The following is a 25,796-nucleotide window of genomic DNA, read 5'->3' as shown; positions in this document are numbered from 1 at the left end:
TGATACGTGAACCATGATGAACAATTAGGCAATGCGAGAATCAATCGATGGCATGCAGCAAGTCTACGATGCGACCGCTCGAAAGTCCTATGCGCTGGATCCCCATTCAGTGGTGACCACTTCATCGACTGTCTCGTTGCTTATGAAGCCAACAGCGGCAGTGGGTCTGACCTATGCTGAAGTGTTGTCTGGACATGCGAGTCCGGTAAGCAGCGGTAATGAATCGGTAACAAATCCCCGACAAGAACGAGACCACTCTATTACGACAAAAACGGCGACCCGGCAGGAACAAACGACCGACGATACCCTCAACCAGACAACAATTACAACTGTTACGACCACAACAACAACGACTTCGAGACGTACGCACGGTGATGAAGCCCAAAGCCAAGAGCGATATGAGTTCCATGTCGGCGGCAGCACTGATCCCACAGCGAAATACGAACGTCAAGAACATGTTACACCAACCAGCGATAATACCCCAACTTCAGTTCCTAGCACAACGACAACGTCCAACCCCAACACTCAGTTCATCGAAAGCGAGCAAAAACACCATTCTCAGGCCAAACCGGGTAAGAAACTTCAGCCACCGCGACCAGAACGTCGAGGTCGTTCGCCTAGACGTCGACCTCAACAGCACCAAGCAAAACCAACCCAGGAACAACAGCCCCCAATCGAGATTCAATTCGAGCAGCAACAACCACAACAGGAACAACTCTTCTTGCCCATTGATGACCGCACTAGATCACGTAGTCCCATGTGGGTACCCGGTTCGACTTCCTATGCCGAGGTTCTGCGAGGACTGGAACTGGAGCGCCTCAAGGCCGAGCAGTTGGCCGCCCAGGCGGTTCAAGGCCGCACCGATCTTACCATCCAGGATGTGGTGGATGCCAGCGCAGAAGTTTCAGACAGTATTTACGTCCCCGAACCTGAGCCACAGCCCATTAAAGAAACACAGCAGCAAGAGCCACAACTAGAACAATACATCAGCAACACCGGTACAGATCTTAACTATTCTATCCCGCAGCAGGAGCAACAGCAACATCAGTTGCAACCACAACTGCAGCAATCTCAGCCACAGCAACCGAAATCCATCAGTAACTACGAAGTGCCCATGACAGCTGAAGAGATTGCAGCCACCTACTTGCAGCCCGATCCGCAGTTGTATCAGACAATGTACGAAAACGTAGCCGATAGTGGTCAGTGGGGTTATGTGACAGGATCTGTGACAGAGCCACAGCAACAGCAGGCGACCCAACAGAACTATTATGAGCAGATTATGCAGATGCAGTATCCCATACAGTATCAGCAGGTGGCTGTGCCACCAGCGACAACGCAATATCAGCTTTTGGCTGGCTACTATCAGCCGGTGGCTCAGACGGAGACTTACTCCACGGTTTACCCCGCAGAGCCGAATCAAATCTACTATACCCAGCAAACGGCCGAGTACTCACAGGAATACCCACAGCAGCAGCAGCAAACTGAACCTTTGCAGGAATATCAGCCGGAGACGGTAGAGCAGACCTATCTGCTTGATCCCTACACTACGAATACCACTCTTACCTCAACGACAGGTAACAGCGTGCTGGATCGCGTTGTAACCACGTTGGCATCCATGGTTCAACAGAGTGCAGAGCCTCTGACTACCAGCACCCAACAAATTCAACCGGTGGTGGTCCAGAGCGAGTCGTCATACTATATTGAAGAGCATGTTCATATGCTGCGACCTGTAGAACCACAAGAGTTTGAGCTGAACGAACCCCGACCGGATATTACTTTTGGTCAATTTGATATTGATGCTATTGAAACCATACCTTTGGATGAGCCACAAGTTCCACAGGCCCAATTCGAACCTCAGCCCCAGGTTCAATCTCAACCAACTGAAACGACAACCAGCTATGTAACGGAGACAACAATTGTCTCCGAACAGACACAGCCAACTGTGATAATACGGCAGACTCAGGAAATTGTCGCAGAACCAGATGCTTCACAGACCACTGAAGTACCGACCACGGTCGTGGTGCATCCCCAGCCTCAGCGGCGAAGCAACAAACAAGTCCGGCCCCAGGATATCAGTACAGGCAGCACTTATGCCGAAGTCCTCTTCGGTCTCCAGCACAAAGAAAATGCAGTTTTCCAGCCATCCAGTCAGCAACAGACCCCAGTGCGCCTCACGTCCTCGCCGCCTATGCAACGCAAGCTGGAACAGACAACAATCAATACTGCTACCTTTACTAATAAAACCAAACAGCACGCCAGACAAGTCGAGAAATCACCAACTTGGGAACGCAAGATCGACAATGTTGAGTCGCGTACATCGCGAACAAAGAGAGTGAGACACGAAACTCAACCGGAACCTTTACCGATTAAACAGAGTACTAGGAAAGAAGGTAAGACGGGTAAGAAATCCCAGTCTCCCGATAGAAATGGTGTCGCTTTGGTGGAGAGGAAACCACTTGTTGATGCGCCAACACCGAAGACGGATATTGAAGAGACTCCCAAACCTGAGCCAAAGCCAAGAAAATCAAAGAAGCCGAAAAAGCCAAGCGATAGTGAGGCCGCAACAAGTGTAGAGCGAAAAGATGAATCAGCTGCCGATGTTTTAGTGTCATCTAAAAAGGACAAGAAATTGGCCCACTCTGTTTTGGTCGAGACAACTGTGATAAAAACAATAGTTGAACCTGCTGCTGAGATTATTTTGCCAGTGGAATCAGCTCCAGCTCCCTCAAAGAAAGATAAAAAACAAAAGCCCGTCAAGGAAAAGGACACTACAAAGTCAGAAGAAAAGGTTTTGGAGGTGCCACCAGTTGCTCCAACCAGAAAGGATAAGAAACAAGCCAAGGCGGTGGCGCAGGAACCCGTGCCAACCAAGTCTATTGAGCCGACGGTAAAGGCAACTGACAAGCCAGCCAAACCTGAATCGAAATCAGAGAGTGTGGTTAAAACTGTTGTAGAGGAAGTTGTTGTCAACACCAAGTCGGCCGAACCTGCCATTGAAAAGGAAATTGTCAAAGTTGCTCTCATAGACGAGGAAGAACCCGTAAAATCTCTAGCTCCAGCTGTGCCTTCAAAGAAGGAGAAGAAAAAGACCAAGACAGTTGTTGAACAGCTTGAGCCTGTCACTAAAAAAGAGATTGTTCAACCATCTGTGATTGAAATTGTAGAACCTCAGGCTACAACTATTAGTTCCAAAAAGGAAAAGAAACAGTCGGAAACTATTGTGGAAACTTTACTTATTAGTGCACAAAACGTGGAACCAGTTCCTGCACCAGTGCCCTCCAAGAAGGACAAAAAGCGTTCTAAGAAGGAACCAAAACAACCCTTGGAAACTAAAATAACAGAAACAGTTACAGTTCAAGGTACCGCAGTGACTGAGCCCATTGTTGCTACTCAGGACCTAGTTGAAAATAATATGCCGTTATCGGAACCAATTACTGAAAAAACTTTAAAACAAGAACCAATAACTGAACTGGTGATTCCGATTGAAAATGTTTCCTCAGATGCTGTAATTGCCACAGAAAAGGACACACCATCGTCCATCGAGACCGCCCCCCTTGATATTCAGGAGACCATTATCGAAGGCGAGCCTACGGTCACTACATCAAGTAATACAATCTCAACGGAAAGTGGCACTACAACCATCACAACGCGAACAATAACTAAGCACATTACCAAGCGCATTGTAAAACGCATTGTAGATGGCAAGGAGGAGATTGTCGAAGAAGATGTCATTGATGATTTACCTGAAGAGAACATATCCGTTGAGCAATATAACCTTCCAACAATAGAAACTACCACCAAGGAGATGCCCATTGATGTAACTGGATTCTCTACAACACAGGACACAATCGTACAGCAAGGATCGATAACTAAGACTGTTATAACCAAGACAAAGCGCATCCTGAAGCGCATAACTGAAGACGGAGAGGAAATAGTAGAGGAGGTCTTTGAAGATGAACCTGAGGTTGAGCGCGATGTGACTCTGCTACCTACTACAGTGATAACTTCATTAGAAGTCATCGAGGATGCTGCCCAAAATGTGGTTGATGAAGTTTTAAAACAAGCTGAGGAAATAACGCAAAACGAATCGTCAAAACTGAGCCAGGAGAAGACCAAGCCCTCGATTGAAGCAGAACTGAACCCAGTTGTAAAAGCAAGTCCTGCTGAACCTGAAGTAACCAATAAGAAGGAGATACAGAAGCCGCAAAAGCCTTCAAGAAAAGATAAGAAGAAACAAAAGAAGTTGGAAAGCGACCAAGAAGCTGATATTGAGCAAAAGGTTATCAAAATCGTCGAACCTCAAATAGAAATCACAGAGCCCCTGAACGTACCAAGTGCAATTGCTACGGATGATAATCAAAATCTGTCGTCTGAGCAAACCAGCGTCAGCGATGACAACGGTCTCATCAAGACAACAGTTATCCGTACAACCAAAATCGTAAAGAAAATCAGCAGCAGTCAGCAACAAAGTCAGGAGATGAATTCTTCGACGCATTCAGATGTAGTTTCATCTTTGGGCTCTTACGATTTGGCAGACGAAGCAACCGAATCACCAAAGATTGAGAAATCGGAAACGAATAGCCGAGAAATCAGCGATGAGGGCGTAGTCAAAACAACTAAAACCACAACCACTAAAACCATAAAATCTCCAAAAGTGGAAGAAGTACACGTGGAACCATCATTAGATTTAACTACCGGCACGGTTGTTTCACCTGCAGTTGCTGAAGAGCCCGAGGAAGGTGGTGTAATCAAAACAACTATTGTGCGTACCACGAAGATTGTCAAAAAGATTTCTCAAGAGAGCGAAAATATCAGCGAGACAAGCAGTGAAGCCGAGATTTCTCTACCGATTGTCGAGTCAGTCATGCAAGACGCTCCACTTGTCGCAGAATCTGTAACTACTGAATCAAACAGCGAGGGCATAACTAAGACCACGACAATACGGACAACTAAGGCTACTGCTAAGATTGCGGGCGGAAGTGAGGATGAAGTTTTGAACCTACCGGATGTTCCTGTGGCCCCTCTTGAATTGGAGGATGAAGCTGTTGAACTTCCAGAAGTCCCTAAAGCCCCTATTGACGTGCAAGATAAGCTTATGATAGCGGCAACCACTGTTGATGTTCCCAACTTAACCCAAATAAAATCTACAGTTATGGACTTTATTGGTGCAGAGCAATATGAGGCAAAAAAATCGACTAAGTCGGAAGAAATTGTTTCTCAGATTCCAATTTACGAGGAACATAAAGACCTGGCTCCAGCTCAAGAATTTACGGTGTCGGAACCTGAATCTTCCGGGGTTGGTGATGTTGTCAAGACTACAATTGTTCGAACAACTAAAATTGTCAAGAAGGTATCGCAAAACGCGGAACAAAGTGTTGGTGTAATCGTTGATGCTCCCAATTCGGAGGACACGGAATCAAAACCAGTGGAGCCAGCTGAGGACGTTAGTGCTGGTGTTACTAAAACAACAACCGTGCGTACTACGAAGATCGTAAAGAAGCTTAATGAAGATGGGGAAACGACCACAGAGGAAACCAGCACCGCCAGTGAACCAGTGACAGTGCGAGAAGCTTCGCCAACTATTTCGGAGGTCCCGAGCGAAACTTCAACCACATCTAGTCAAATTGATGGTGCAATTATCAAGACTACGACAATTCGAACAATGCGAATCACAAAGAGGGTAGCCAATGACGGCCGCATTCTGCTCACTGAGAGCGAGACACCGGGTGATGTAATTGTAACTTCAAGCATTGAGATGCCCGACCAGAGACCAATTAGTCCGGTGACTTCCTCGCGCTCAACCTCTCCCGCTGTGACGCCTAGTTCCGAACTGAAGTTAACTAATTTGGGTTCAAACATACAGTTAGGATTAAAGGACAGCCCAACTGGGGTTAAGGTTATTGGCATCGAAACAAACACCGTCGAGTTGCCGAAGTTTGGTGAACAGCAATATGCTGAAAACAAAACTAATGGGTCACTTAACAAGACAGAAAGTATTACCACTACTATGACGACTACCAAGAACACGATACTCACGACTACCCAACGACGAAGCTTCGAAACCGAAGACGGCACAAATGTTCTTTTCGTGGGAGAAGGCATTGACGGTGCATATCCACCGGGCACAGTGCAAAAAATTTCCCTAATTACTCATGAAGAGAAACTGAAGACACCTATCGTGAAAATGCATCTTGATTTTCCGGAGGTTAGTCTTCGGGTGACAGAGACTGTGACTGAAAATGTGGAATCACTGCAAGAAACAGCCGACAGTAGTGAGAATACCGTGATTGACGTAGTCGAATTGTCGAAATCGGAGGTCCCAGAAGCAGTAGAATCCAAATCTGATCCCATTCCCCAGCTAGTAGTAAAACCTACCCCATCAGATGAACTCACAAAGATCGCAGAAACAACCCCCTCAGTTGTCCCTAAAAGTAGCCCAGAAGAATTAAGCCCTGAAGAGCAAAAGCTTTTTGAGGATATTCAGAAAAAACTTTCCAAGAAAGATAAGAAGAAGCGTCCAGCTATTCCGGAAGAGTTTATTAAGCAAGAAACGGTTCAGGTCATTTTGGAGGAAAGCAAAGGTAATGAAAATAGTAATATCCATGATATAGTTGAAAAACTAACCGATGTAGTTGAACCCTTAGTTAAGCAAGACACGTTGGCTTTCAATGTCTCGCAGGAAGAGACCCTGATCTCTAGTGTCAGTTTAGTTAAGCAATCTAAGGATTATCAAGAGTCCATAGTAGAAGTTGCACCAGTTACCGAATCTCCTCAAGCAACTGAAGAGGTCACTGTTAATATTCAACCAAAACCTCTTCTGGAATCTGATAATTTTGTAAACAACATTACTCAAGACGAGTCTTTAATCTCCACCGTCAAGTTGATCGAGCAAACAAAGTCAGACATTCTTTATCATGAGTCTTTAGTTGAACTTGTCCCCGTTCACCCTCAAGAAGAAGTGCCAGTCGAAATTCCATGTGAAACTCAGTCAAGTCCTGCTCCTACTAATATTGCTAATCAAATTGTTTCTGCCCAACCAAGCGCATTAATTGCTGAAGCATTTGTGGCTAACCCGGTAAGCACTTTAAATATAATCACTAATATTGAAACAATTTTACCCCATGAAAAAATATTTGAAATTCCCAAATTTGATATATTTAAACTTAATATCGCTGAGGATAATTATCACATAATCATTTCTAAAGCTATTGAAAATAAACAATCTATCGAAACTGTACCTGAATCGCACGCAAAGACGGTAAGCTTTGACGATGCAACGGAAACTAAAATTGAAACTACCGTCACCGACATGGGTTCAACAACGACACTAGATTCTGCAGCACCTCAACAAACCGATTATATCCCTGCTACATACAACTTCGAGGTTCCCAAATTTGACATAATTTTCTTAAATAAGGCTGAGGCTAGACAGAAAATTCTTGAAGCGGCAGAAGAAGTAGAAAAGTCTGAGCCAATTGTTGATGCTCTGATGGTGGATGAAACCAAAACAATTACAACAGTTACCACTACAACAGTAACTACTGAGTCCACTAACGAAACTGCAGTTCCCGAAGAACCCAAGAAAGTTCAGGAAAAGACACCTGAGGAACCCAAGAAACCAGCTTATGCCGGTCTGCCCGTGGACGACTCTTCCAGCTCTTGGATGGATGTTTTGGATGAGCCAATGAACTTCTCCGATGATGAAGAGGAATCTGTTCCTGAGCCACAAACGGAAGTCACCCCAGTGGAAGAAACAGAAAAGTCTGTGCCAATTGTTGAAGCTCCGATTGTGGATGAAACCAGAACAATTACAACAGTTACCACCACAACAGTATCTACTGAGTCCACCAGCGAAACTGCTATACCCGAAGAAACGAAGAAAGTTCAGGAAAAGACACCTGAGGAACCCAAGAAACCAGCTTATGCCGGTCTGCCCGTGGACGACTCTTCCAGCTCTTGGATGGATGTTTTGGATGAGCCAATGAACTTCTCCGATGATGAAGAGGAATCTGTTCCTGAGCCACAAACGGAAGTCACGCTAGTGGAAGAAACAGAAAAGTCTGAGCCAATTGTTGATGTTCCGATGGTGGATGAAACCAAAACAATTACAACAGTTACCACTACAACAGTAACTACTGAGTCCACTAACGAAACTGCAGTTCCCGAAGAACCCAAGAAAGTTCAGGAAAAGACACCTGAGGAACCCAAGAAACCAGCTTATGCCGGTCTGCCGGTGGACGACTCTTCCAGCTCTTGGATGGATGTTTTGGATGAGCCAATGAACTTCTCCGATGATGAAGAGGAATCTGTTCCTGAGCCACAAACGGAAGTCACGCTAGTGGAAGAAACAGAAAAGTCTGTGCCAATTGTTGAAGCTCCGATTGTGGATGCAACCAGAACAATTACAACAGTTACCACCACAACAGTATCTACTGAGTCCACCAGCGAAACTGCTATACCCGAAGAAACGAAGAAAGTTCAGGAAAAGACACCTGAGGAACCCAAGAAACCAGCTTATGCCGGTCTGCCGGTGGACGACTCTTCCAGCTCTTGGATGGATGTTTTGGATGAGCCAATGAACTTCTCCGATGATGAAGAGGAATCTGTTCCTGAGCCACAAACGGAAGTCACGCTAGTGGAAGAAACAGAAAAGTCTGTGCCAATTGTTGAAGCTCCGATTGTGGATGCAACCAGAACAATTACAACAGTTACCACCACAACAGTAACTACTGAGTCCACCAGCGAAACTGCTACTCCCGAAGAAACGAAGAAAAATGATGGCTTGGAAAAGAAACCTGTGGAGCTAAGCAAACCAGTATCTGAGCCACAAACGGAAGTTACGCTGGTGGAAAAAGCAGGCAATTCTGAGCCGATTGAGGATGAAACCAAGACAATTGAATCTATTAGTGAATTATCCATTTCGAAGGAACCCAAAGAAACTAATAGTTCAGAAAACAAACCTGAGCCACAAAAAGTGGTAGATGAAAAGAAGACCATTGAAAAGGTTTTCACGACAACAGTTATTACAGAAACAACTAACGAAACTACTGTTCACGAAGAATCGGCTAAAAACCCAGAGACTGTTCTATCTATTCCCAAAGAAGAAAATGATCATGAAGAAGGCGATTCGGACTCTCTATCTGTTGAAGTCCAGTCCTTTAATAATGGAGTTCAACAATTGGAGAAACCTCTAGAGGGGCCTATTGATACCTGGTCCAGTGTTTTGGAAGACACAGTTCCTAATACCGGAAGCATTGGCTTTACTTCAACTTTATCGGCCGATGCACCTGAGTTTACTCCATCTTATCTGAGACATACTTACTCCGATCAAACTCATACGTTCCTTGCAAATGAAAGAGTATACAATGAATTTATTCCAAGGAACAGGTCGGAACAGACAATTGTGCCACAACAAAAGCTCAAAAAACCTAAACCATCGAAGCGACAAAACAAGAAGGTGGAAAACAAAGAAGAGATTCATAATATCCAACCTGCTCAGGAAATATACATCCCAGAACCGATACAAATTGTTGAAGAGGTGGAGAATGTTTGGACCAAAAACCGTGATGGCAAATCTTATGCTGACGTGTTACTCAACTCTGGCGTTATTGGCGATGTTGTCGCGGCTACTGAAGAAATACCATTTAAACCAGCTGTAGAGCACACTAAAACACAGGAGCGGAGAAAAAAGACAAAGCCTGAGAAACGCCTGGCAGTTGAAAAAAGTCTTGAACTGTCTGCACCAAGCACTGAAAGCGATAAATCTAAGCCAAATAGCGATAGTGAGCAGTCCAAGCCTACGACAGAAAGCGATCTATCTAAACCAACAACCGAAAGTGCAAAGGAACTTTCTTCCGATGAAAGGGATGTCTTAAGCACCTCCGAGCTGACTTGGTCAGCTCTTGTCCGAAGACCTGGCGAGTGGTCGGACACAACCATAGTCAAGAAAGAAATTACCCATGCAGCTGTCTCAACTGAGGACAAGCCTCGTCAGAAAGAAAAGGAGGAATCCAAGAAACCGACAAAGGTCAAAAAGTCGAAGAAATCAAAGAAACCATTTGTTGAACCAGTCTCGACCACATCTGAAGACGAGCAACCTGAGCCAGTTGTGCCTGCAATAGTGGAGGTTCAACCTGTACTAGTAGAGACGAAAACGGATCAAAAAGGAAATGAGAATGTACAGGGTGGTAGTTCATTCTCTTGGGCTTCACTTGTAAAAAGGCCTGGCGAATGGATTGACAACACCGTAACTCATATTAAGACTGCTGTGGCAACTTCAACAGACGTCAAAGAACCAACTAAAAAAGAACATGAAAAACCACAAAAGCCTAAAAAGCAGAAGTCCAAGAAAAAACCAGAGTTTAAACCTACTCCAATAGCAGAGCCGGAGTCCGAATTTAGCAATGAACCGATCGAAGAAATTGTGGTTCAGGGCGAGGTGGAAAAATTAAAACCTATCGAAAACACAGGAAACTTGTTCTCTTGGGCATCTCTGGTGAAGAAGCCTGGCGAGTGGGTTGATGACATTGCTGACCGTAAAAAGCCAGTTGAACCCCTAAAAGAGGAACGCAGGGAAGATATCCATCTACGGAAAGAACGCAAAACACATAAAACTGTGGCTACTCCTCAGACTGAGAACATCATCAAGCGTAAAATCAAAGAGGAAGTTCGAGAACCTAAAGTCATTCAGTCGACATCAGATGATAGTGATGTAGTTGAGCCATTATCATCTAAAGACGAAAGCACAATTACATGGGCTAAAATCGCTAGTCAAATTGATCATATGACCGAATTGGCACCAAAGCCTAAGAAGGAGGTTAGGCAGAAGCAACCCGAAACCTTAAAACAGCAAGTTAGGTTCGATCGATATGAGAAACCGGCAAAGACAAAGTTGCGTGCCATATCTCCAGATGCCAGTAAATATAAGAAGGAGAGAGGACATACCTGGTCCTCAGTTGTGAGTCATGAAGTCTCTGATTTTATTGAAGCTGAGAAGATCAAACCAGATTCTAAAATTTCTACGGATAAGCCCAGGGAGAAGGCTGAATCTCAAACTAAATCTTCTATACAGTTGGAAGAACCTTTGCCAGACCTAGAATCGATACCAGTTTCCCAAATCCAAGAAAATAAGCTGCAAAGGTCATGGGCTGAAATGAGTGATGACGGCTCGGAAGACGTGGTTATTGAACAGAAATCGTGGAAGGAACTAATAGAAGACGAAGTAGAGATTCCGCTTCTTCCAGAAAATGGAGACGCAGCGAACATCACCAAGATTATTGAAAGCATCCAAGAAATGAAATCAGCCAATAAAGAAAATTTCATCACCAAATTTGAGCCAACAAAAGAAGAGCCAGCATTTGAGCCTCGGAGGGAAGACTTGCTTGTCGAAAGCTTTACTAAATCTCAACCAAGTATTGAAGCGTTTGCTGTGGAGGAAACTAAAACGCTCACAACCGTTACCAGCACAACTGTTACTACTGAGTCTACCAGTGAAACTTCTATTCCGGATGAACCCAAGAAAGCTGAGCATAAGACATCTGGAGAACCCAAAAAATCAGCATATGACGCTCCGATTGCGGATGAAACCAATGCAATTACAACAGTTACAACCACAACTGTAACTACTGAGTCCACTATTGAAACTGCTGTCCCCAAAGAACCCAAGAAAGTTGAGGAAAAGACACCTGAGGAACCCAAGAAACCAGCTTATGCCGGTCTGCCCGTGGACGACTCTTCCAGCTCTTGGATGGATGTTTTGGATGAGCCAATGAACTTCTCCGATGATGAAGAGGAACCTGTTCCTGAGCCACAAACGGAAGTTACGATGGTGGAAGTATCAGAAAAGTCTGAGCAAATTGTAGACGCTGCGACAGTGAATGAAACCAATACAATTACAACAGTTACAACCACAACAGTAACTACTGATTCCACTAACGAAGCTGCAGTTCCCGAAGAACCCAAGAAAGTTGAGGAAAAGAAAATTGAGGAACCAAAGAAACCAGCATATGCTGGTCTGCCCGTGGACGACTCTTCCAGCTCTTGGATGGATGTTTTGGATGAGCCAATGAACTTCTCCGATGATGAAGAGGAACCTGTTCCTGAGCCACAAACGGAAGTTACGGTGGTGGAAGTATCAGAAAAGTCTGAGCAAATTGTAGACGCTGCGACAGTGAATGAAACTAATACAATTACAACAGTAACAACCACAACAGTAACTACTGAGTCCACTAACGAAGCTGCAGTTCCCGAAGAACCCAAGAAAGTTGAGGAAAAGAAAATTGAGGAACCCAAGAAACCAGCATATGCCGGTCTGCCCGTGGACGACTCTTCCAGCTCTTGGATGGATGTTTTGGATGAGCCAATGAACTTCTCCGATGATGAAGAGGAACCTGTTCCTGAGCCACAAACGGAAGTTACGGTGGTGGAAGTATCAGAAAAGTCTGAGCAAATTGTAGACGCTGCGACAGTGAATGAAACTAATACAATTACAACAGTAACAACCACAACAGTAACTACTGAGTCCACTAACGAAACTGCTGTTCCCGAAGAACCCAAGAAAGTTGAGGAAAAGAAAATTGAGGAACCCAAGAAACCAGCATATGCCGGTCTGCCCGTGGACGACTCTTCCAGCTCGTGGATGGATGTTTTGGATGAGCCAATGAACTTCTCCGATGATGAAGAGGAACCTGTTCCTGAGCCACAAACGGAAAATACGGTGGTGAAAGTATCAGAAAAGTCTGAGCCCAGTGTAGACGCTACGATTGTGGGTGAAACCAATACAACCACAGCAGTAACTACTGAGTCCACTAACGAAACTGCTGTTCCCGAAGAACCCAAGAAAGTTGAGGAAAAGAAAATTGAGGAACCCAAGAAACCAGCATATGCCGGTCTGCCCGTGGACGACTCTTCCAGCTCTTGGATGGATGTTTTGGATGAGCCAATGAACTTCTCCGATGATGAAGAGGAACCAGTTCCAAAAACGGATGTCTCGCTAGTGGAAGTAGTAGAAAAGTCTGAGCCGATTGCTGAAGCTCCGATTGTGGATGAAACAATTACAACAGTTACAACCACAACAGTAACTACTGAGTCCACCAGCGCAACTGCTGTCCCTGAAGAACCCATGAAAGTTGAGGAAAAGACCCCTGGGGAACCCAAGAAACCAGCTTATGCCGGTCTGCCCGTGGACGACTCTTCCAGCTCTTGGATGGATGTTTTGGATGAGCCAATGAACTTCTCCGATGATGAAGAGGTATCTGTTCCTGAGCCACAAACGGAAGTCACGCTAGTGGAAGAAACAGAAAAGTCTCTGCCAATTGTTGAAGCTCCGATTGTGGATGAAACCAGAACAATTACAACAGTTACCACCACAACAGTAACTACTGAGTCCACCAGCGAAACTGCTATACCCGAAGAAACGAAGAAAGTTCAGGAAAAGACACCTGAGGAACCCAAGAAACCAGCTTATGCCGGTCTGCCCGTGGACGACTCTTCCAGCTCTTGGATGGATGTTTTGGATGAGCCAATGAACTTCTCCGATGATGAAGAGGAACCAGTTCCAAAAACGGATGTCTCGCTAGTGGAAGTAGTAGAAAAGTCTGAGCCGATTGCTGAAGCTCCGATTGTGGATGAAACAATTACAACAGTTACAACCACAACAGTAACTACTGAGTCCACCAGCGCAACTGCTGTCCCTGAAGAACCCATGAAAGTTGAGGAAAAGACCCCTGGGGAACCCAAGAAACCAGCTTATGCCGGTCTGCCCGTGGACGACTCTTCCAGCTCTTGGATGGATGTTTTGGATGAGCCAATGAACTTCTCCGATGATGAAGAGGTATCTGTTCCTGAGCCACAAACGGAAGTCACTCTAGTGGAAGAAACAGAAAAGTCTCTGCCAATTGTTGAAGCTCCGATTGTGGATGAAACTAAAACAATTACAACAGTTACCACTACAATAGTAACTCCTGAATCCACCAGCGAAACTGCTGTTCCCGAAGAACCCAAGAAAGTTGAGGAAAAGACACCGGAGAAACCCGAGAAACCAGCTAATGGCGGTCTGTCCGTGAAAGACACTTCCAGCTCTAAGTCTAAGCCAACTGTTGAAGCTCCTACTGTGCTTAAAACGAAGAATACGACTAAGTCAGACAAGGAAATTTCTTACCCGTCGGAAGTCGAACAACTTAAAAAACCAGAAGAATTTCCAGTGGAAGCCAGGGCAATACCTATGAAATCATCGCCTCCTAATGTGTGGGAACTGCATTCATCGTATGCTGATGTCTTAAGGCACACTGTTGACTTTATAAGCTTGGAAAAGAAAAATGTAGAAATCCCATCTAAACCCAAAACTGGTAAACCTCATTTAACAAAAGATCAAGCCACAATTGTTGAAGTCTCGAAGAAAACCAAAACCAAGAAAGATAAATCGTCCAAGAAAACAATACAAAATATGACTCCTGATACCGAAGTGATACCCATCGTAAATGAATCACTAACGGACGATGTTACAACCTCTTGGTCAGCCATGGTTGATGAGGATTTGAGTGACAACGTTGAAGCGAGTCTGCCCAGTATTGGTAATACTTTATGGTCTTCGGTTGTACGACAAGGTGTCCAGGAACCTTTCACAAAAATAACTCAGCCTGCCGACCATAATGACACGTCTATAGAAATTCCCTCCAAGCAACAACAACCTCAACACAAAAAGGAAAAGACTCCAAAACCAATTTCTGCACCAATTCAAGCACCAGAACCAGAACTCAAGACTGTTCATGAAACTAAAACTTCGACCGAAACAAGCACAACAGCTCCTTCGAAAGACATTCACGAATTCATTGTCCACGAAAGAAACTCTTCCATTGAAAATCACAAGAAACAAAAAGCAAAGAAGGAAAAGAAACCTGCTAAATCAGTACCAGTTACTGAAGTGGTGACAAATGTTGAAGAGTCTTTTGTTGATGTAACTACTATTAGCGATGATCATAAGATAGAGCGTGAACAAAAACCCTCTTCGGTTTCAGAAAATTCTCCGTTAAAATCCGTGTCATGGTCATCCATTGTCTCGCAGACGGTGATAACAACTCCAATAATTACTGAAACTAAACTATCAAAAACACCAGAAGAACCCATCAAATCTACAGAGGTTCAAGACTTTATAAGTCAAGAACAAATCTTTTCAACTGCAGTTAATGGCAAACATAAAAAACAAAAGTCAAAGAAAGACAAGAAATCGTCCAGTGCGGAAATTAAAAATGAACCAGCTTTTGAAGTGAGTCCAGTTCAAGAAACCATTGCTGTTTCCACAGTTTCTGAAGAACCTACTCCACAATTTAAACCTGTTACTTCCGAGGAAGTAGTCCCATCGCAAACATTGTCTTGGTCGTCTATTGTATCTCAGGACGAAGTTGCTTTAACAGACGATATTCTCCTCAACAAAGAAAAGACTAAAAAGGTAAAGGCAAAGAAGGAAAAAATAACTAAGATTAACCAAGCTGCAAGTTCTGAACCTGTTGTTGAGCCGATTGTTGAAGTCATTACACCTGTTGAACCTGTTGTTGAGGTGACCACTGTCGTCGAAGTTACTCCTGAGGCGCAACTGGAATCCTCTCCAGTTACTAAAGTTGCCCCATTACCGTCTCAGTCCTGGTCTTCCATTGTTTCTCAAACAACGGAAGTGACTACAAACATCACCGAGACTAGTATCGCCGTTGAACCCGAAGTTCAGAAACCAACAGAAGAAAAACCCAAAAAGCAAAAGACAAAGAAGGAAAAAAAATCTAAGGCTGATCCTGTTCCAGAGCCGGTAGCTGAGGCTGCACTTCCTGAACCTTATGTTGAACCCATTGTTATTGAACCTGTTGTTGAGGTGACCTCTGTCCTCGATGTTACTCCTGAGGCACAACCGGAAGTAGCCCCATCACAGTCTCTGTCGTGGTCATCTATTGTTTCTCAAACAACGGAAGTCACTACAAACATCACCGAGACTAGCATCGCAGATGAACCCGAAGTTCAGAAACCAACAGAAGAAAAACCCAAAAAGCAGAAGACAAAGAAGGAAAAGAAATCTAAGACTGATCCTGTTCAAGAGCCGGTTGCTGAGGCAGCACTTCCTAAACCTGTTGTTGAACCCATTGTTGAAGTCACCACAGTAATTGAACCTGTTGTTGAGGTGACCACTGTCGTCGAGGCACAACCGGAATCCACTCCAGTTTCTGAAGTAGCCCCATCTCTGTCGTGGTCATCTATTGTTTCTCAAACAACGGAAGTCACTACAAACATCATCGAGACTAGCATCGCCGATAGACCCGAAGTTCAGAAACCAACAGAAGAAAAACCCAAAAAGCAGAAGACAAAGAAGGAAAAGAAATCTAAGGCTGATCCTGTTCAAGAGCCGGTTGCTGAGGCTGCACTTCCTAAACCTGTTGTTGAACCTATTGTTGAAGTCACCACAGTCATTGAACCTGTTGTTGAACCCATTGTTGAAGTCACCACAATTATTGAACCTGTTGTTGAGGTGACCACTGTCGTCGATGTAACTCCTGAGACACAACCGGAATCCACTCCAGTTTCTGAAGCCCCATCACAGTCTCTGTCGTGGTCATCTATTGTTTCTCAAACAACGGAAGTCACTAAAAACATCACCGAGACTAGCATCGCCGATGAACCCGAAGTTCAGAAACCAACAGAAGAAAAACCCAAAAAGCAGAAGGCAAAGAAAGAAAAGAAATCTGTTGTTGAACCCAGTGTTGAAGTCAGCACAGTTATTGAACCTGTTGTTGAGGTGACCACTGTCGTCGATGTAACTCCTGAGGCACAACCGGAATCTATTCCAGTTAATGAAGTAGCCCCACCACAGTCTCTGTCGTGGTCATCTATTGTATCTCAAACAACAGAAGTCACTACAAACATCACCGAGACTAGCATCCCCGATGAACCCGAAGTTCAGAAACCAACAGAAGAAAAACCCAAAAAGCTGAAGACAAAGAAGGAAAAGAAATCTAAGGTTGATCCTGTTCAAGAGCCTTTTGCTGAGGCTGTACTTCCTGAACCTGTTGTTGAACCCATTGTTGAGGCTGCACTTTCTGAACCTGTTGTTGAACCTTTTGTTGAAGTCACCACAGTTATTGAACCTGTTGTTGAGGTGACCACTGTCGTCGATGTAACTCCTGAGGCACAACCGGAATCTGTTCCAGTTACTGAAGTAGCCCCACCACAGTCTCTGTCGTGGTCCTCTATTGTATCTCAAACAACGGAAGTCACTACAAACATCATCGAGACTAGCATCGCCGATAGACCCGAAGTTCAGAAACCAACAGAAGAAAAACCCAAAAAGCAGAAGACAAAGAAGGAAAAGAAATCTAAGGTTGATCCTGTTCAGGAGCCTGTTGTTGAGACTGCTCTTCCTGAACCTGTTGTTGAACCCATTGTTGAGGCTGCAGTTTCTGAACCTGTTGTTGAACCTATTGTTGAAGTCAGCACAGTTATTGAACCTGTTGTTGAGGTGACCACTTTCGTCGATGTAACTCCTAAAGCACAACCGGAATCTATTCCAGTTACTGAAGTAGCCCCATCACAGTCTCTGTCGTGGTCCTCTATTGTATCTCAAACAACGGAAGTCACTACAAACATCATCGAGACTAGCATCGCCGATAGACCCGAAGTTCAGAAACCAACAGAAGAAAAACCCAAAAAGCAGAAGACAAAGAAGGAAAAGAAATCTAAGGTTGATCCTGTTCAGGAGCCTGTTGTTGAGACTGCTCTTCCTGAACCTGTTGTTGAACCCATTGTTGAGGCTGCAGTTTCTGAACCTGTTGTTGAACCTATTGTTGAAGTCAGCACAGTTATTGAACCTGTTGTTGAGGTGACCACTTTCGTCGATGCAACTCCTAAAGCACAACCGGAATCTATTCCAGTTACTGAAGTAGCCCCACCACAGTCTCTGTCGTGGTCATCTATTGTTTCTCAAACAACGGAAGTCACTACAAACATCACCGAGACAAGCATCGCCGATGAACCCAAAGTCCAGGAGCCAACAGAAGAAAAACCCAAAAAGCAGAAGTCAAAGAAGGAAACGAAATCTAAGGATGATCCTGTTCAAGAGCCCGTTGCTGAGGCTGCACTTCATGAACCTGTTGTTGAACCCATTGTTGAAGTCACCACAGTTATTGAACCTGTTGTTGAACCCATTGTTGAAGTCACCACAGTTATTGAACCTGTTGTTGAGGTGACCACTGTCGTCGATGTAACTCCTGAGGCACAACCGGAATCTGTTCCAGTTACTGAAGTAGCCCCACCACAGTCTCTGTCGTGGTCATCTATTGTATCTCAAACAACGGAAGTCACTACAAACATCATCGAGACTAGCATCGTCGATAGACCCGAAGTTCAGAAACCAACAGAAGAAAAACCCAAAAAGCAGAAGACAAAGAAGGAAAAGAAATCTAAGGTTGATCCTGTTCAGGAGCCTGTTATTGAGACTGCTCTTCCTGAACCTGTTGTTGAACCCATTGTTGATGCTGCAGTTTCCGAACCTGTTGTTCAACCTATTGTTGAAGTCAGCACAGTTATTGAACCTGTTGTTGAAATGACCACTTTCGTCGATGTAACTCCTGAGGCACAACCGGAATCTGTTCCAGTTACTGAAGTAGCTCCACCACAGTCTCTGTCGTGGTCATCTATTGTATCTCAAACAACAGAAGTCACTACAAACTTCACCGAGACTAGCATCGCCGATGAACCCGAAGTTCAGAAACCAACAGAAGAAAAACCCAAAAAGCAGAAGACAAAGAAGGAAAAGAAATCTAAGGTTGATCCTGTTCAAGAGCCGGTTGCTGAGGCTGGACTTCCTGAACCTGTTGTTGAACCCATTGTTGAAGTCACCACAGTTATTGAACCCGTTGTTGAGGGGACCACTGTGGTCGATGTTACTTCTGAGGCACAACCGGAATCTATTCCAGTTACTGAAGTAGCACCACCACAGTCTCTGTCGTGGTCATCTATTGTTTCTCAAACAACGGAAGTCACTACAAACATCACCGAGACTAGCATCGCCGATGAACCCGAAATTCAGAAACCAACGGAAGAAAAACCCAAAAAGCAGAAGACAAAGAAGGAAAAGAAACCCAAGTTGAACCCTGTTCAAGAGCCCGTTGAGACTGCAGTTCCTGAACCTGTATTTGAAGTGACCACTGGAAATAAACCTGAAGTTCAGGAAGATTTGCCAAAGCAAACGTTATCATGGTCGTCTATCTTCTCTAAGACTGTTGAAGATTTTCCTGCTCCAAAAACCAATGAAAATCAACTTCAGCCCCATGACAGTCAAGACTTTATATTGCATGAACAAAAAATGTCCACTGCGGAAGAAAAAAATAAAAAACTAAAGAAGGAAATGGAATCTGTTGAAATCGATAAACCAACCGTAGAAATTACAACCGTTTCAGATGGTTCGGGTGTAAAAATGCCAGAACAGACCGATTCAGTTCCATCACAAACTTTGTCTTGGTCCTCGATTGTTTCCCAAGAAATAAATGAACCGCAAACTGTAATTGTCAGCTCACAGTCTACTTCAAAATCTCAGGATATTTATGACTTTATTGCCCAGGAGCAGAATTTCTCTACGGTTGTCAACGATAAGACCAAGAAACAGAAACCCAAGAAGGAGAAGAAAACTGTACATCCTATTCAACAGCCAATTACAGAAATTGTTTCTGGACCTAAGGATCATTCTCGAGAGAGTGAATCAGTTCCCGAGCCGTTGCCAACACAAACATTGTCATGGTCGTCGATTGTTTCGCATAATATCGATTTGACTCCAACGTTTACCGAAACACGTGTTAATAAAACCGCCGATGCGATCGCAAGTAATCAAGACGCTCAGGACTTCAATACCCTGGATCGGGAGCAGGCAACTCACGTTGACGTAAGTCGACCAAAACAAAAGCCGAAAAAGGAGAAGAAAATTCCTAAAACTTCTGAAAAACAAATTATTGAGCCATACGTTACTTTAGAAAAGGAACCAGAGCGTGACCGCATTTCTGAATCTTCATCGCCCGAGTTCAACATCCAGTTGCCGGCACTGCCAAAACCATCTGTATGGTCATCATCAGAGACCTACGCCGAAGTAGTAAGGAAATCTGGTTACACCAATAACACAAACATTAAGTATCAGAATCCTGAAGCGGTCAAGCAAAACCTGATTGGTCAAAAACAGCCGGCTACCGAAGTCCAGACACAGGAAGTGTTATTGGAGTTCCCCGATCCCATCATTCCGCCGGTTAAAGAGGCGGAAACAGTTGACTATCCTGAAAAACACTCCCAGTTATCCTGGAAGGATCTTATTGATGAAGATGAAGTAGACCCTACAGAGTTTTGGTATCAGGAGGAAACAATGGCCGTAGAAACTAAATTCCAGGAACCGGTGCAAGAAAGACATTCGCGAATCAGGGATAAACCAATGATCGAAATTACTGAAGTATTTACTGAAACCCAACCACAGCCTGAGATTGAGCAAGGATTCCTTGAAATTACGTCAAAGAAAAGAAATCGCTCACGCTCTCGCTCGCAACAATCGCAGATTTCTAATGTCGACGAGAAACCACAAAAGAAAAAATCAAGGAAACCAAAGGGTAAGACGGATACAACCCCAACTCAAAAACCAGTGGAAACACCTGAGGTTGTTAGGCCCCCTAAGGAAATTGAGCCATTTGTAGAAGATAATCATGCTCCCACTCCGGTTAGGGACCCGTCTCCATCTCCTGCTCCATCTCCTTATACTTCTGGTATGTCATGGGCCGCAATAGCCGCGCATAACGTTCCAGAACCGGCTCAACGAATTCGACCCCTTGAAGTTGAGACCAAGGCTACTGTTGTTGAAGACGTGAAGAAATCAACAAAAGAGCATACAGTAAGCATACCAATCAATTTGGAAACAACGGAGCCAAGGACTAAAAAACCAAAGCAAAAGTCGAAGCGTAAATCGCCCACTGATGTGGTTGATTTTATAAATGCTGAAAAACATAGTCATCAAGTGGTTGTTCCCGAGCCTACTCAAAAAGAGAATAAAACAGTCGAGTTCATCGAAGTAGAAAGCAATCAGAAAACTCCTATGGTTCCATTTATAGAAATTCCACAAGAAACTGAAATAAGTTCTATTACAGTTGAGAACGTCACCGTTACTTCAACTGCGACAGAACTAAAAACTCCTCTTGCTCCTTTTGCAAAAATTGCCGATTCTGAAACACACACAACGGTAACCGAGATCAAAACAGAAAAGGATTCGATCATTCAAGATAAAACAGTTCCCAAACAACAGAAGGAAGTTGTGATTGTCGACGTTGTAAAGATGCCTGAGCCAATTGTTGATGTTTCGACCGACGATGAAACAAAAACAATTACAACAATTACCACAACAACTGTTACTACTGGCTCAACCAGCGAAACTGCTATTCCTGAACAACCCAAGAAAGCTGATAAATCGGAAAAAACGTTTGAGGAGCCCAAGAAACCAGCTTATGCCGGTCTGCCCGTGGACGACTGTTCCAGCTCTTGGATGGATGTTTTGGATGAGCCAATGAACTTCTCCGATGATGAAGAGGAACCTGTTCCTGAGCCACAAACGGAAGTTACGGTGGCGGAAGTATCAGAAAAGTCTGAGCAAATTGTTAAAGCTCCGATTGTGGATGAAACTAAAACAACTACAACAGTTACGACTACAATAGTTACTACTGAATCCACCAGCGAAACTGCTGTTCCCCAAGAACCCAAGAAAGTTGAGGAAAAGATGCAGGAGGAACCCAAGAAACCAGCATACGCCGGTCTGCCCGTGGACGACTCTTCCAGCTCTTGGATGGATGTTTTGGATGAGCCAATGAACTTCTCCGATGATGAAGAGGAACCTGTTCCTGAGCCTCAAACGGAAGTTACGGTGGTGGAAGTATCAGAAAAGTCTGTGCCAATTGTTGAAGCTCCGATTGTGGATGAAACCAGAACCATTACAACAGTTACCACCACAACAGTAACTACTGAGTCCACTAACGAAACTGCAGTTCCCGAAGAACCCAAGAAAGTTGAGGAAAAGACAATTGAGGAACCCAAGAAACCAGCATATGCCGGTCTGCCCGTGGACGACTCTTCCAGCTCTTGGATGGATGTTTTGGATGAGCCAATGAACTTCTCGGACGATGAAGAAATTGACGAAAAGACACCTTTGGCGCCATTCAAGAACGTCGTCGATGCTCATAAATCTGATCTAGTTAAGGTGGAAACTATTGTTGAGACTGTTACTCTATCTCATCAGGCAGACAAACCAGAACTACATAGTACTCCTTCTGAAGTCATTACTGAGCTCGTAAAAACAGCTGATTTGGTTCAAAGGCCAGCCGAAAATATAGTTGAGGCTGTACCGGAGATTGAAACTAAACAAGTAATCACCGAGACTCCATTGGCGCCTTTTGAATCGATTCCAGACTCTCCAGTTACTCCGAGTGCAGACGATGCGTTTATTTGTGAAACATCCTACTGGTCGGCGACACTGAAACCGGGTCAAAAATCTACGACAATTACAACAGTTGAGACAACCGAGACGCAAACGGAAGAAAGCCAGCCAATTAAAGTAACAATTCCATGCGATGAGGTTATTGAGGAAGTTGCCGTAAAATCGCCTACTGATCAGCCAACAACCTGGTCAGCAATCGTTCAGACCGAGACGACTGTCTTCCCAGCACCAGATGAAAAAGAAGACAATGAACAGAAACCTGATTGGTCTACTGTTGTTGTGAGCAAAACTACAGACTTCCAGGAGCCAAAGCCTTTAGATAATGTGGTAGAAACGGAGAACGTAACAAAAACGACAACAACTTATGTAACAACAACAGTGACCACACATAAGGATGCTCCCATTGCAGAGGAGGACTCGGTAGCTACTTCCTATGTGTCCACTGTGGTAACAAGCCATAAAAATGATTTGGCTTTGGAAGCAGAACCATCAGCACCAGTTAAAACCAAAACTATTGAACTTAATAAGCCTAAAGAACTCTACGAAAATCTATACCTCGAAGGATTCAAATTTCATCCGCAATACGACTTGTTGCAGGGACTATATCAACAATTACAGGTGGTAAGCATTCCGGAGGAGCCGGTTTTAATTGATCCAAAGGCAGAAATTCCCTCGATAGAAGATTATGTGATAATTGAACCCGAAGCGATATCCCAAATAAATTCAGAAATCCTTGCTTTAAATCTTTATCTCGACCAGCCCAAGTCTCGTATAGATGTTGACACCATTAGTCAGTTGCTCACAGTCGAAGAGCCAGTCGAGGTTATTGTAGAACCAGAAACTGAAGTAAAAGAAACTAAAGCTATAGAAATTCTTGAGGACAAATCAATTGTAGTACCTTCTGTTGAACCCCTAGGCGATGAACTCCTTGTCCCTGAACCAACTCAACCCCCGACTAAACCCAGTGACCTTCTCTGGAACCTCAGCCAGGACGATTTCGTCAAATTTGTCAATCACTATACGAAAACGGCAGGCGACGCTTACGCATTGCTGCCAAGGACAACTACAGACAAGACAAAAGCTCAGGAAACTAAAGACGATAAGCAAAAGACTGACAGCATTGCAGAAACTGTAGTGACAACCACGACCACGATTACGGATCGCGTTGTAGAAAAGACTGAATCAGAAGCATCGTCATTACCAATCATTCCTACCGCCCAACCACTGGCAGCACCACCGGTTGGCAACCTCGATCAGTTGCGTCTGAATCTATATCTGGACGATTGGCAGCCAGCCAGTGTCGATACAGATTTGGCTGACAATTTGTTTGATAGACTGAAACGTGATGATGTTGCTAGTGGCGAAGCGGAACCCGACCAAGACAAGAAGCAACCAGACGGTTTTGTTGAAAAACCAGACAAAGACGATCATGACAATGACGATGATGACGACGACGAAGACGATGATGACGATGAGGGGGGTAAACCGACTGTGCCTGAAATTCGCAAGCCAAACGACGACGATGATAAACCGAACGATAGAGATCCTGGTAGCGGTAGTAGTGGTAATGTGACCCCAACGCCCGAACACGATGCCCAGCATGGTCAGAACCGTAGCTGCTCATCGGAGTATAGGTCCGCCGATCTGCCGGGTGGAGTGGGTCATTGGCGAGATGACAGTACTTATCTGGCTCTAGAAGCCGAACAGCCTCAGGTGAAAGTAGGAAATGAACCAGCAGCAGCACCTATTGTAACAGCTGTTGAATCTGTACTAACCGAAACTAAAGAAACTAAAATCACAAGTCCCGTCCCTATCTCTGACCCTGAAACAAGTCCCAATACCAGTACCAGTCCCCTTAACGTTGCAAACGCACTAATCCAATTGGCAAGCGCCACAACTCACACGCTGACCGCCAAGGCGAACGCAGCAGCAACAGCAACACATGCAGCAGCGCTGGCAGCAACCAGTGCTCTATTGCCGGTTGCAACGGCTGTAGTCGATAAGCTAACGGCGACAACACCAGCGGAGACAGCGACATCAGCAGCAGATATTGCTGCCGTAGAGCCTGTGGTTGCAATACCAGCAGTAACTCCACCAGCAACACACACCGAAACGACAACCACAAGCAGCAAAGAAGAGGAGGTGGATTTGCCCACCGCAAATGCGGGTGTGACAAAGCGCACAACGACAACAACCACAACCGTAACGACAACCACCACATATGAAACGCCAGAAACAACTAGCAACACAACGACAACAACAACAACAACCACAAGCAACAACGATCTGCAACAGCAACGCCAGAAGGTGAACATCACATTGAGCGTTCGTTTATTCATAATTCTAATTTTTGCAGCTTTTCTGTGTGGTTTCGGTATTTGTTCATGGCTTTTATACGGCAATCGCTCGTGTTGCTGTTGTGGCCAGGTCCCGGCCAACACATGCTGCTGCGGCAACAACACATTGCCAGCAGACCCGGGAAATTGCCCGCCGTAAAGTTGGTTTGGGCCTGTGCAGAACGGCAATGAAAAGCAATTGCCTAACTACTAACGTAACTTAATTATCTTAAACATGTTTGATATTTTATGTTCTACTTAAGTTTTTCATTTTTATTATTTTTGTATTGTATGTGTTGTTTTGCTAAACGCATCCAATAGGCTTATGTTTTTTGAGTTTGTATACCTTAAAAAGAAAAAAGTTACTATACCTTTATAAAAGCACCTAACTTAGACGTAAAGAAAAATGTAGATTTGATGTAATTTAGTTCCTTCTACTAATTGATATTAACCTTTGTAAAAGCCCAGTAATCAGATACTACTAATAGTAGTGATAATAATAATAAAATTTATATTAACCAACTTGCACGTTTTAATACCGAGCTGATTTATATCCCCAGCGTGAATACGTAGTTTTCTTCGCAGATTTTTCACACACCACAGAGCACAGAACACAAGCACACACACACAAGATCACGCATATCGAGCACTTTTCCTGCCCCGCACAGTGCCGCACAAAAGTGTGTGTGCACGCAATTACCAAGTTCCCAAATGCAGAATATGCCATTATGTGTACCGCACGTATATATGAGTTCATTGCCTTGCCTACCGCCCTGCTATCAAGAATTTGCCCGCAGAGAATATTCTTCCCTGCCATAGCTATAAATACCAATACCCCATTCGATCCGATCCATGCGGTGCAGGCCGTGTTACTTGCTCGAAAATAGTCTCCCGTTTATTTTACAATATTTAGTCTGCAATGTGCAATGAATGCGTTGAGTTTGACTGCGAAACCCGAAGAAGCATTTCAAGAA

General features: G+C 44.3%; 1 protein-coding gene across 23 annotated transcripts in view; it reads left to right on the top strand.

The window, feature by feature from the left end:
- LOC108147814 (nesprin-1) overlaps positions 1-25,796 on the top strand; it is a 109,782-nt gene that overhangs the window by 61,351 nt on the left and 22,635 nt on the right. For 10 of the 23 annotated variants that reach the window (XM_041710528.1, XM_041710523.1, XM_041710520.1 and 7 more), the window contains one exon: positions 29-24,793. The exons of 6 other annotated variants lie outside the window; for them this stretch is intronic. In XM_041710528.1, coding sequence (XP_041566462.1) covers positions 29-24,793 — 24,765 coding nt within the window. The remainder of the gene's footprint in view (positions 1-28; positions 24,794-25,796) is intronic. 7 more of the 23 variants (XM_041710532.1, XM_041710531.1, XM_041710530.1 and 4 more) reach the window with 7 other exon arrangements.

The sequence above is a fragment of the Drosophila elegans genome, unplaced genomic scaffold, assembly GCF_018152505.1.
Source record: "Drosophila elegans isolate 14027-0461.03 unplaced genomic scaffold, ASM1815250v1 contig_814, whole genome shotgun sequence".
NCBI lineage: Eukaryota > Metazoa > Arthropoda > Insecta > Diptera > Drosophilidae > Drosophila > Drosophila elegans.
The sequence above is the reverse complement of the archived record's forward strand: the minus strand, read 5'-3'. Positions and strand labels throughout refer to the sequence as shown.